This window comes from Thunnus thynnus, chromosome 4, assembly GCF_963924715.1.
Source record: "Thunnus thynnus chromosome 4, fThuThy2.1, whole genome shotgun sequence".
NCBI classification, from domain to species: domain Eukaryota; kingdom Metazoa; phylum Chordata; class Actinopteri; order Scombriformes; family Scombridae; genus Thunnus; species Thunnus thynnus.
Window position 1 is genome coordinate 19,850,054 of NC_089520.1, and position 11,741 is coordinate 19,861,794.

Genomic DNA, 11,741 nt, shown 5'->3' on the forward strand with positions numbered 1-11,741 from the left:
TTGCTGTGAACCGTTCCCTGGGCCTCATGTGGCTAATTAACAGTGCCGTGCTTAAATAAACACGATTTCATTCCAACCCTGTCTCTGGCCAGTCTGTGTTTGCACCTCAGTGTGTTTGGACCTGCTTAGTTGCCACCTGACAGGTGGATGTCAAGGGACAGTTTCCAAAAACCAATCAATCAGAGCAGAGTGGGCTCACTGGGAGGAGGGCCTTGAAGAGACGGGAGCTAAAACAACCTGTTTCAGACAGAGGCTGAACTGAGGGGCTGCATAAAGGGCCAGTATAAGATAAATAAATATTTTTTTAAATATAAGTAAATTAATATTTAAAAGTATTTTACAGTCATTGTTTTCTTTCTAGGCGGCGTGGTGACGTCACAAGTAGTCGCTTGATTTACCGAGGTGGACGTGACGTCAGATTTAAAGCAACAGGCAGGGGGTTACCCTCAGTGGCGCTTCAAGCTAGCAGGCTAACACGCGGCCAAGGAAAGCTTTGCTAATCTGTTCAATCAGCACTCGCCTGACAAGAAAAAGTCGCAAAATTTAGCTCCCGGCGATCCTGCGTGAACGCTGCCCACCGTCCCATGCCTGTGTCTGCGGGGACGGGAGACAGTTAGCCGGGGGAGCCGAAGAGGAAAGCAGCGAGCAGCGCTGATCAACATGGAGGATGAAGAGGTTGCAGAGAGCTGGGAAGAGGCGGCGGACAGCGGGGTGAGAAACACGAACCTCACATATTGTGTTTACAGAGGCTCTAGTTAACAAGATTTCAGTTTGACAGTCAACCGGTTACTGAGCAAATATCCGTGATAGGTTGGATGTGTCTGGAGCTTGAATATGTGGTTTCGTTTTTGAAATACGGCCAGAGAAACAGTCTGCAGGCCCCGCTGTCCCTCAACGACGTGGGACTGAGCCTGCCGTCATGTTATTTTACTTGTTGAACGAAAATTAGCTTTTTATGTGCGGGGAAAGCCATGTAACATTATGAAATAAATAATTATCCTTAACAAAGTCGAGATTTCCCTATATTATCCTCATTGTGTAGACCCGCCCATTGCGGAAACGACAGGCTGCACTGAAGTAATAACACCACAACAGTGTAGTATGTTCAGGGCTGCTGCGTTTTATTGATCCAGTCTGATGTTACAAAAGCACTGAGAAAGTGCCACAACGGTGACGTTTGTTTCAGTGCATATTATGTCATGTTTTTTGGATTTCAGTGTAATGTAAACTTTTGTATATGATAAATGACATATTGCCAACAAAAGACCAAAGTAGAGGCACACTTGTAAATTTCTGAACAAATGTAATCTGATTAATGTAAGACCCTCTATGTGACTCTACTGAGTGAAGCAAATCTATATTGTCCATTATAGTTACACTATAAGAGCAAATGTATTGATTTATGCATCGAATAGCACCTTTTATGTGATAGCACTACAATCAGCATAATTACCTGTCAAACTTTGATCAGAGATTAAATTGGAATATATTTCTCACCGTAGTGAGAGATTATTGGTTTGTGATAATTGAACTCTGTCGTAATATCTGTCAAAAGTTTGTTTTCTAAAATGCCAGTGACAAATTAGCAACTCAGAAATCCAGATCTTGTGAACATGTTTGCGATACAGGTCAATGAGACATGCGTGAAAGAAGTTGTTGGACAGCAATAAAAATGTATTAAATATTTGTTTCTCCTCAGGAAATAGAGAGAAGACTTGAGGCTAAGCTGAAAATAAATCAGGAGGCAAAGTAAGCAATCAAGAACTTTATTGAAAATGTTTAAAATATGGTAAGAATATATAAATGCAAATAGTTTTATTCCTCTTAACATTTTCTCACCTGTGCAGGAAATCCAGTTTGGGTTCAGGTGGTTCACCTGTGCGAACAGCTATTGTAATCCAGGACGACTCTCTTCCTGCGGCACCGCCACCACAAATTAGAATTTTAAAGCGTCCTTCAAATAACGGTACTGCAGGAAACCTTGCGTCCTCGTCCCGTCCCTCTCAGCAGATGAAGTCTTTGGCGCAGCGGGAGGCGGAGTATGCAGAAGCCCGGAGAAGGATTTTGGGTAGTGCTTCCTCAGATGATACGCCTCAGGACAATCCATGCCAGGACAGGTAAGATTTCTTAAAGCTCTTAAAGCAAAAACAACAAAATACATTTCTACACTTGTTAAAATTGAAAAGAGAATACATGGATGGATAAATTAGAAGTGAAAAAAACAACACTTTTTATGATTCATTCTCATTTCTCCTCATCATCAGGCCAGTTCGTGTGAGTGCGCAGCAACCATCAGAACCAGTTCGTCCTAACAATCACGTGATCCGCCAGCCCACCGGCCCAGACGGCACCTCAGGCTTCCGACTCTGCAGATAAACAGGAGCTGCTGCTGCTGCAAGGGATCAGCTGTCTCCCTGAGAGGGCGTGAAGGGTGGCAGTTACTGGGGTTGTGCGTGGTGTGAAGAGCAGAGTGGTGGGGCAACACAAAATTTGACAGACATTAGAAATATGAAGACGCACCATGGGGATTGAGACGAACTATGCCACCCTCTCTCTACTCTGCTTACTGGCATGGTCTTTGCCTTTCGCCTTGTCTTTTCCCTCTGTGGAACGATGCAAGGGGCTGGCAGAGATCAGCCAAAGATCCGAAACCCCTTCTGTTCCACACTGTGGACAGGCTTTTGCCTCACGTCCCTACACACTGTGATACTTTGATGTACCATGAGGTGCCCTATGATTCTTACTCTCATTGGCCGGCTGAGTGCCAGGGCATCAGGTGTCTGTCCCTTCAGGGAGAGTAAGGAGAGCTCGTCAATCTGCGGGAAGTCCCCGGAGACGTGCAAACGAGTGAGCTGGCCTTTCCACTGAAGGTATCGGTGGGAAGTGGAGTCAGTCATGGCTGTGTGTCCACCGGGAAGCCCGGTTCGGTGGAAATAAAGTGCTTGACAGTGCCGAGAGTTAACTATGGGTTCAGCAGCTTGAGTGTAAGGTGATAGAAAGTCATACTGATATAGATAGATATATTCAGTAAAAGTACACTGTGCTCAGAAGTGTGTTTTAATACTGTAGTTGCATAGCAATGGGAGCAGCCCAGACCAGCATTTTCCACAGTCCAGAGGCCTCTGTTTGGCACTGGTGGCTATAAAAGAAATGTCCGGTGGGCACACAGCCTGTGGCCAAAGATTATAGATCGAAAGGACAGAGTGTCATTAAATCTAAGCTTATTCAAGCAATAATAATGAAATTACTCCCTGGGTTGTTTTGTTTTTTTACATATTGCCTAATTATCTGTGTTGTTTCAAATCTTTTATTTGAAACACTTAACATTGTTTTCTCAAGTTTGTGTTTTTTTTTTCTTTCTTTTTTAGTTTGAGACATGTTTAAGTCAGGAGATCAGTAGTTTATAGGCGACTAGATGATGTAGCCTGCATAGCTAACTTAATTTGGTAGTGTCATATAAAATTTTTATAAAAATAGGAAAAGTCTGACCTATTCATGAATTGAAAATCTGAAGTGCATAGTGATGCATTAATGTCCCTGCTTGTGTTGCCTTGCTTAGCATGGCTAAGTTGGAACTTCTCTTATAGCCAACGACAACGCAGACTGGTTTGTTTTAATATATTGACTGACTGTGTGTTATTGAAATGATGGCTGGTAAATTCTTCAAAAATAACTTTTTGATGGCCAGTGTGGAGGATGACTCCACATGACAACTGCTTCATTTGGAAAACATTCTGTCAGGGGAGTTTGTGCTGAAAACTACAAAAAAAATCATCTTTTAATCGGTGTCCTTAAGTATGAAGCCAAATTCTACTGTCTGGTCTTTCCTGAAGTGTTTTTCACACAACAGGATTTTAGACCATTGTCGCCTCGTTTGCAACTGATTGAAAATAAAAGTTTGCAAACCTTGAAAACCAACAATCTAATCAAATACTGACGAGTTAGCAGTACTGACAGTTACTGACAGGTTCAAAATAAATGATACCTGCAGCAATTTTTGAACTTTTGACCCTTTTTATGCCTTAAGTGATAAATGATACCTGTGGTTACATAAGTATACTGTCCAACAGGAAGAGCTTGTTAATCTAGTGCTGTTTTGTGCACTCGTGATTGGTTCATTATTCCATTGAATAAACTCTACGTAACTGAGGCTCAGTTTATAGCTGAACTAAGCAAGAGTTTTAGGAAGTATAAAACCAGTCAAAGTAAGAGTGCAATAATGCTTTTCTCACAGAAGTGCTCCGTGACTGCTTTCAGCAGAGTTTGTCCAAATAGTTTCAGGTGTCAGTCAAAATCATTGATTGGAAATATTCATAGGACGTGTAGGCTTCACAGAGAGTAATTAATTGAAATGGTAAATTATACACCTTGCGTTTAAACAGTAGTGAGCAAATTCTCCATGACGCAAACTTACAAATAAAGCTGAAAAAAAAAACTGCATTTGTACCACCTGTTTTAACCTCACCAACTGCTAAAAATAAGACATTTAAGTTCGGATTGCATCGTTAACTGATGATTTCTGGGAAATGAAGTTACCTTTACATTGCTCTTCAGTTGTCTATTGCAGTTCCTATATCTCAGTATTTTTATTTTATGAGATAGTATACACTGAGTACTTTTACATGCACATAAGTATCCCAGTTTTGAGTCTTATTCTGGTTTTGATCTTATTTGGGATATGACGTTTAAATGTGTAAATGATAACAGTATTCAGGTTTCTAACAAGTGGGCCTTATCCAGCTCTCTGAAACCAGGATGTGATGTTTACATGTGCAAACAACCTGAATACTCAAAAAAAAAAAACAACCCCAAAACAAATAAACATCATAACCAGCATACTTGTACGCATGTAAACACTCACTGTTAGGAGGAGTGGACCATCTCATCATGAATACATGCCCTTAATACACTGTTCCCAAGGATCAGGTTCAGTTATTGAGATGAAATTGTTCTGTAATCATTTTAAACTGATAATTAAGAGTAAATAACCATCACCGCCACCACCTACAGTAGATAACCATCCTGTACCTGTGTGATCTACCCATGAAGCTTTGTTTCAGTCCTTTACAGCCGCCTGTCTAGTTTGAGGCTGACTTGATGTCATTGTTATTTTGAGACTTGAAAACACAGATGGAAATTGATTACCCTTTAATAAAGACACTTAAAACAAAGAGAACTTGGTATATGTTTGTTTTGTATTATGTGAAACAGCTTAGTCCTTCAGCAGGAGGTTGTTTCAGTATGAGGCATTTATTTTCAATACCACAATGTAAAATTACTTTACATTACCAGTAAAAGTCCTGCATTTAAGATATACTTAAGTAGAAGTACAAAAGTATTATCAGCTAAATTTACATTAAGTATTAAAAGTAAAAGTAGTTTTGCAAAAAATCAGCCGCTGTGACTAATGTCAGCTGGGTATAGGAAAGAAGAAAAAACTTAAGTTCTCTTAAGTTTTCTCTAAACTTTGCTTATTTGTTAAATATTGGGCCTGAACAAGTATTTATTTGGTGAAAGTACAATATTTCCCTCTGAAATGCAGTGGAGTGGAAGTATAAAGTAGCAGAAAATGGAAATACTCAAGTAAAGTACAAAGTACTTAAGAAGGACAGTACTTGATGTACTGAGTTACTTTCCACCACTGTATTGAATTGCAATATTGCACAGATGTTCCTAATAAAATGCTTGGTGAGTGTATATCCACAGAATGTCTCAAAAATGAATGGACATTTGTTGCGAAATATATACAATACAAATGCAACATAACAAAACAAGACTGCACAGATTTTTTTTTCTGAAAACATTCAAAAAACCTTTAAAAAAACATTTAAAGGACCATAGTATAGTTTAAAAGGACATCATTTAAATACCGATTGAAATTGGTATTCAACCAATTTCAAGAGAAGAAAAAAGAAAAATTTAATTTAATTTATTGTCATGCACCTGACTATAATATAGAAATATAATAATGTACGCTGTGAATGTACATCCTCACCGACACATAACTGTCACTGTGGCCGTGGGAGATTTACAGTGTCACATATTTTTGCTCAAACCATCCTCACCGGACGCGGCGCTGTTTGAAGCGAGCACGACGGCTCGTTGTTCAGTTGGTTCAGTTGCTCGGTGTCCATTGAAAACGGTCGTGTCGTAGATGGTAACCCTAGATTTGGAAAAAAAAAAAAAAAAACTCTCGCGAGAGAGTACGCGTTGTTCTTTCATTGTGCGCGTTGTTTGTCATTTCACAAAATAATTATGCTTAATGATGTGACAACGCCGTGGTTAAGGTCTGGTTGGATTTAGTCAGAAAAACAATTGGTTTGGGTTAAGTAAAGATCATGGTTTGGGTTAAAATTAACACTTAATAGAAATCTCGCGAGAGTTATCGCAAATCTAGGGTTACCATCTAGGCACGAACAACGCGTTGAAAGTCGGAAGTTTGCCTTTAGTTAGTGTGACACTTGACAAAATGGCAGAAGATAACAGTTATGAGTCGATGCTCTGTGTGAAGCCCGAGGTTCACGTTTACCGGATCCCACCGCGGGCCACTAACCGTGGATATCGGTAAGATAACCGCAGAAACACGAAACGTTAGCAGCGGTTAACTGACGAGTCTGACTGCCTGCGAGTGTCTGTCAGCTAGCTAATACAATGCACCCATTATCGGACAGTTATTAGGATAGAAGTTTGCTTCTTTGAACTTGTTGTAACTAAATTGTGTCGGATGTTTCCAGCCCAGACAGCCAGATACGACAAACGATGAAGCTAAATGAACAAAACTGGCTAGATGCGCTAAAAAACGCCATTTAGAAACACAATTTTACCGCAGTAGAAGTTAGTTAGCTTAACCTGTGTTTAGATTACGGAACTCGGACCCCGTCATCCAGACTTGATCTTTTTTTTACTTGCGACTTACACCTGTTGTTATAAAAAAAATTGACTTAAGTCGTGGGGGACATTTGAAATGATGACATTAGAGATAACTTCATATCCGGACGTTTTAAAAAAAGATTACTCGACATACATCTGTCCGATAATGGATGCAAGAGCGTAAAGCTAATTCCTAATGCGTTTGTGTGTGTGTGTGTGTGTGTGTGTAGCTGAAAGTGCAAGTATTTACATACAGTTTATGTACATTTTATCGCTGCTCATAAATTGTTTGTCTCTCTACATAAAGAAACTGTCATGCAAAATATTTTGGTCTGAAAAAACAATTTTCAGGATCATGTTCAGTGTTTTACAAACTTCACTGAACAGTAAATCTACATCTTCCCTCCCTCACAGTTTGTTTTTGTGCTTAGGTAACATCATAAACTTACATTCAAACCCAACCAGCAAGGATTTAGGGCCTAATAAGAGCTTTAAAGGATCCACAGATGTCACATATTTTATATTAGTTCATCCTACTGTAAGTCTTGATAAGATGTATTGGAAGGAGCCAATAGATTTGAAGGGATTCACAATTTTAAGACTTGAACAATTTCTAAAGACATGTTGGCTGATCTTTACAGTGTTGCTATTCTTTAGTTGGCAACAAAAGATCACTGTTTCCATGAACATCTCATATTTAGCCTTCTCGAAATTTCTCAATTTCACTTCCTCCTCCTCCTGCTGTGAAAAAGCCACAGCTGCTTGGTGATGAAGTCAGCTGCTTCTGTAAATTAGAATCACAAACTACTTTCATGTTCAGCTTTTGTGTTCATCTGTGTTTCTAGCGCTGCTGACTGGAAGCTGGATGAACCTGCATGGAGCGGCAGGATGAAAATCACAGCTAAAGGCAAGATGGCCTTCATCAAGTTAGAGGACAAAAACACAGGTAGACAATAACATTTCCTTGTGTCAGTGTGCTCATACGTAAATCACCACATTGGATATTTGTGTGTCTTCTTTACAATTCACTGTAACACCTGCCAGCATCTTGTAGTACCCACTGTTTCATCCATCTTTAACACATGACACTTTGGTCACGGTGTGATTAAAGCAGCTGTCAACAAGTTTTGCTACCTTGCGTTGTCCTTTTCAACCACGTTTTTTTTACTTTATTACTCGCAACACAGAAAGTAACAATGAGGCACTGATTGCTGTGTTCTTTGCAGGAGAGCTGTTTGCCCAAGCTCCGGTCGAACAGTATCCAGGCTGTGTAGTTGAAGCAGTAACAGACTCCAGCAGGTACTTTGTGATCCGGATAGAGGACGGCAACGGTAAGCAACTTTCATGTGAACTATATCAATGAAAATATAAAGGTAAACTGGTTTAATTGAGTTATTATACTGGTCCAAATATAAGACGAATCTGATCATAAGACTGAATTAAGTAGAGATTTACTGTACTAAACATCTCTTAAGTGTAATGTCACATTGATGTAGTAGCACTGTATTGATTTAAAAAACAAATCCATTTAAATACAAATGTATAAATTTATTTTAAATTAGACGAAATATGACAAAGCCAACAAGTTCTTATGATTTCCATTTCAAGTGCATCAGCATTCAGATTGGACTATGGACGTGGAATAATCAGCTTTACCCTGAACAATGGAAAGATTTTCTCTTTGTTTTTACATTTTAAAAAGCTTGAAAGCTGTTTGACGGCTCTGCGTTGTTGATCATCATGATCTTTAAAGGTGCCTTCCGAGCTCCTGAAGACTTGGTCAACTTGACTCATCAGTCACTGTAACACTGGAGCTGTCAGTTGATAGTTATTAATTCAAAAAGGATTTTTTTTTACAAACATGCGCTATGTGTTGCTGTTTATGGCATTTACTTAGTCGTTGGATAAATTTCACTTAAATAGTCTTATATTTGGGTTAATATGGTGGAAGCTTGATCCATCGCTAAGTCCCAGTTGTCCTCTGCTCTTCTTTGACTTTTTTTTTATATATATCTTACTGCAGGAATATGTATGTTTTATGTTTTAATGTGTTTTTGTCTTTACAATTGCTTCGAATGCAGGTCGTCATGCTTTTATCGGTCTTGGCTTTGCTGATCGTGGAGACTCATTTGACTTCAACGTAGCTTTACAAGACCATTTTAAGTAAGTTAAACTTCCATTACACTGACTTTTTACCGTCTGGATCCGTATTAACAAAACATCCTAAAAGTTTCTCCTAACAGGCAGAGTTAGGAGAAACTTCTAAAAATAAGCTGTGTGTCATTTCCCAATTTGAGATGCCTACATTTTTGGTGTAAAAGTATTTCACAAAGCATTTTAGCACTAAAACAATCTTATAAGTATGTGAACGAGACCTACTCACAGTCAGTCTGCTGCAACATGCTCATGGTGTATTATGCCAGGATAGAAAAATCCTTGCACTCCTGCATATTGATTTTCTTTCTTAAATTCACACTCAGTGTTACACATTTGTCTTATCATGTAAATGTTTTTGTTAAACTATATCATAACTATTAACTACATATATAGTTGTTAAAGCTATGTCAGCAGTTAACAAAGTGGCCGATACTTTGACGCTCTGTAGAAGCATCATTAAACTGTCTTTCGAAACTAATTTCATTGATAATCATTATGCTTTCATGCTCTTTTTCTAAAGGTGGGTGAAGCAGGAAGGCGAGCTTGCAAAACTGGAAGCCTCTCAGAGCGCTGCACCTAAGCTGGACCTGAGCTTCAAGGAAGGACAGACTATCAAGATCAGCATTGGGGTGAGCATGTAGCCCAGTGAAATAGTCATTTGGAAGTGACTCAGATCTGATTTTTGTTCTCGGAAGTGTGAACAAACCAAATCAGATTTTTTTTTTTTTTTGTAATATCAGATCTGGGCCACTTGCATGTATAGTCCTTGATTTTAGACGACGTTTAGCAAGAAAAGAGTAACTATTTGGAAGATAAAAATGTTTAGAAACTGTCATGATTGTCTGTATCACAGAACATCAAGAAGAAGGAGGCAGGTGGTGCCAAACCGCGGCCCATGGGTGGAGGTCTGCTCCCACCTCCACCAGGAGTGAAGGCTGGAGGTGTCATACCGCCTCCCGGAGGCCAGCAGACGGCCCCAGCTGCACAAACAAACGCTGGTGATCAATGTGCATATATTTTCTTCTTCACATGATGTTTATAAAAAAAAAAAAAAAAAAAGTTCACACTTATCATATTGACACAAGACTATTTTCCCCCTCATCCAGCCACTCTTTTAGACTTCGGGTCCCCCGTCCCTGCAGCTCAGCCCAGCTCTGATATGTGGGGAGATTTCACATCAGCAGGTTCCAAGTAAGTTTCTACAAAGATGGCGTCACATCATCCATCCATCATATGTGTTTTTGTGTTGTTTTTTTTTTTGTGTGTGTGTGTGTGTCCTCACTCCCATCATCACTCTCATGTCCTCATCGCCTCTTCTCCACAGCTCCAGTAAAGATGCTGTCACATCGGGATGGGTGCAGTTTAGTTGAGTGTGGTGAGAAAACGTTTGCACACTCAGGTTCCAAACATTCCACGGACAGGATGATTGTGGCAAAAACAAAAAAAAAGAAACTAAAAGTGGGGAACTGTTAGCAAACTTGACCGTCTCGTTGGCTGCACTCGTGCTGTAAAGAGTTTGTACACGTAAACAGTAGCTCGCCGACCAACAAACTCTGGAGGAACAAACAGTAAAATGTACATATTTTTTTTTTTACAATCATATCCCCTTTTTTCCCCTCATTGCTATGCAGTAGGATTCTTTGATTTTTAGTAGTCAGGTCACCACTACACCTGTCATTGTTGGAGTCTCTGCTCTATTTGAGACAAGCGAGCATATTGAAGGTTGTCGGGTTACACTAAGCAGGTGATAATCTTGCCTTAAATCACACGTTCCCTCATTTTCATTGTTTCTAGTCCTCTCACCGACCTCCTGTCTGCTCATCTGCCCAGAATCAGATCAGATTTGTGTCCCTTTTCTTTACAACATCATGCATTACATTTTCCTGTTTTCCTGTCATACAGTTATCTCATTATGACAGCGTCACTCATCTCAAGGTTGTTTTTGGGAAAGTTGAATAGTTTACCTATTGAAGTATCCATGTTTTGTTTTCACTCTATGCCATGTATGTGTGTTTTGTTTTCGGTTTGTAACTTTGCCATCTTCCTTGGTTTTTTTTGTTTGTTTTTTTTGTTTTAGGCGTTCTTGCAAAGCTGAGATGATTCACGGTGATATTAATATTTGATGATTAGTTTTACATTAAAGCTCTTAAGCCTTCATCAAATATACCAAGATTTGTTTTTAATCAGCGGTGTTGGGAAAAGGATTTGAATGCCGTTTCATGTTTTGTTGTTCACGTTCATCTTGGTATACACCCTTCATTCATCTTTGCCTCATGTGTTTTTGCTTTTTTTTTTTAATTGTGCCTTTTACCAAATTGAAATTTCCTTAATCTTATTGATAATTTGCATCAAGTATTTGATCAAGTGCCTTTCTGGAAAAAAAAGAAACCTAAAATGTAAACCTATGTCTTCTTGTAAATAAACAATATATTTCATTTGCCCTTGTTTTTTATGTTTAATAGGATAATGTAGACGGTCTGTCTGTGTTATTGATATTTTAGCTCTTCACACTTGCATCACATTGTCCTCAATCAGTTTTAAAAGCTTCTGGTTTTACAGGAAGTTGTTGATAACACAGCACATGGAGCCATAGATGAGTACCAGAGTGTCATTAGTAACATAACCTGAGGGATTATAAGTAATATCCAGTCAGTAATTCATTAATTAATGTAAGAAACTTGGCTACAAACTGATTTATTGTTATGAAGTTGAGA

The 11,741-nt window shown here is 39.1% G+C and overlaps 2 protein-coding genes across 3 annotated transcripts; both read left to right on the forward strand.

Moving 5' to 3' along the window:
• Positions 1-407: 407 nt before the first annotated feature.
• On the forward strand, positions 408-5,176 carry LOC137181527 (SUZ RNA-binding domain-containing-like). Its single transcript, XM_067587301.1, has 4 exons — positions 408-711; positions 1,700-1,749; positions 1,848-2,117; positions 2,265-5,176. Exons 1-4 carry the CDS (start codon positions 661-663, stop codon positions 2,374-2,376), a joined length of 483 nt encoding a protein of 160 aa, XP_067443402.1. The 5' UTR covers positions 408-660; the 3' UTR covers positions 2,377-5,176.
• A 1,099-nt stretch (positions 5,177-6,275) lies between these two features.
• On the forward strand, positions 6,276-11,462 carry necap2 (NECAP endocytosis associated 2). Of its 2 annotated transcripts, none has more exons than XM_067587299.1 (8): positions 6,276-6,564; positions 7,716-7,816; positions 8,097-8,201; positions 8,952-9,033; positions 9,548-9,656; positions 9,881-10,034; positions 10,134-10,218; positions 10,352-11,462. In XM_067587299.1, exons 1-8 carry the CDS (start codon positions 6,470-6,472, stop codon positions 10,395-10,397), a joined length of 777 nt encoding a protein of 258 aa, XP_067443400.1. In that variant the 5' UTR covers positions 6,276-6,469; the 3' UTR covers positions 10,398-11,462. The 2 variants fall into 2 exon arrangements, with proteins under 2 accessions (XP_067443400.1, XP_067443401.1); XM_067587300.1 differs by having other exon boundaries at positions 6,283-6,564; positions 9,881-10,025.
• The last annotated feature ends 279 nt before the right edge of the window (positions 11,463-11,741 follow it).

What these genes read in the sequence shown, in the direction of transcription:
- necap2 (XM_067587299.1), top strand. Translation starts at nt 6,470, where the DNA reads ATGGCAGAAGATAACAGTTATGAGTCGATGCTCTGTGTGAAGCCCGAG. An exon ending in GCCACTAACCGTGGATATCG is followed by an intron (nt 6,565 to 7,715) that starts GTAAGATAACCG and finishes CTGTGTTTCTAG; the next exon opens with CGCTGCTGACTGGAAGCTGG. An exon ending in TTCACATCAGCAGGTTCCAA is followed by an intron (nt 10,219 to 10,351) that starts GTAAGTTTCTAC and finishes TCTTCTCCACAG; the next exon opens with CTCCAGTAAAGATGCTGTCA.
- LOC137181527 (XM_067587301.1), top strand. Translation starts at nt 661, where the DNA reads ATGGAGGATGAAGAGGTTGCAGAGAGCTGGGAAGAGGCGGCGGACAGC. An exon ending in AAAATAAATCAGGAGGCAAA is followed by an intron (nt 1,750 to 1,847) that starts GTAAGCAATCAA and finishes TCACCTGTGCAG; the next exon opens with GAAATCCAGTTTGGGTTCAG. An exon ending in GACAATCCATGCCAGGACAG is followed by an intron (nt 2,118 to 2,264) that starts GTAAGATTTCTT and finishes CCTCATCATCAG; the next exon opens with GCCAGTTCGTGTGAGTGCGC.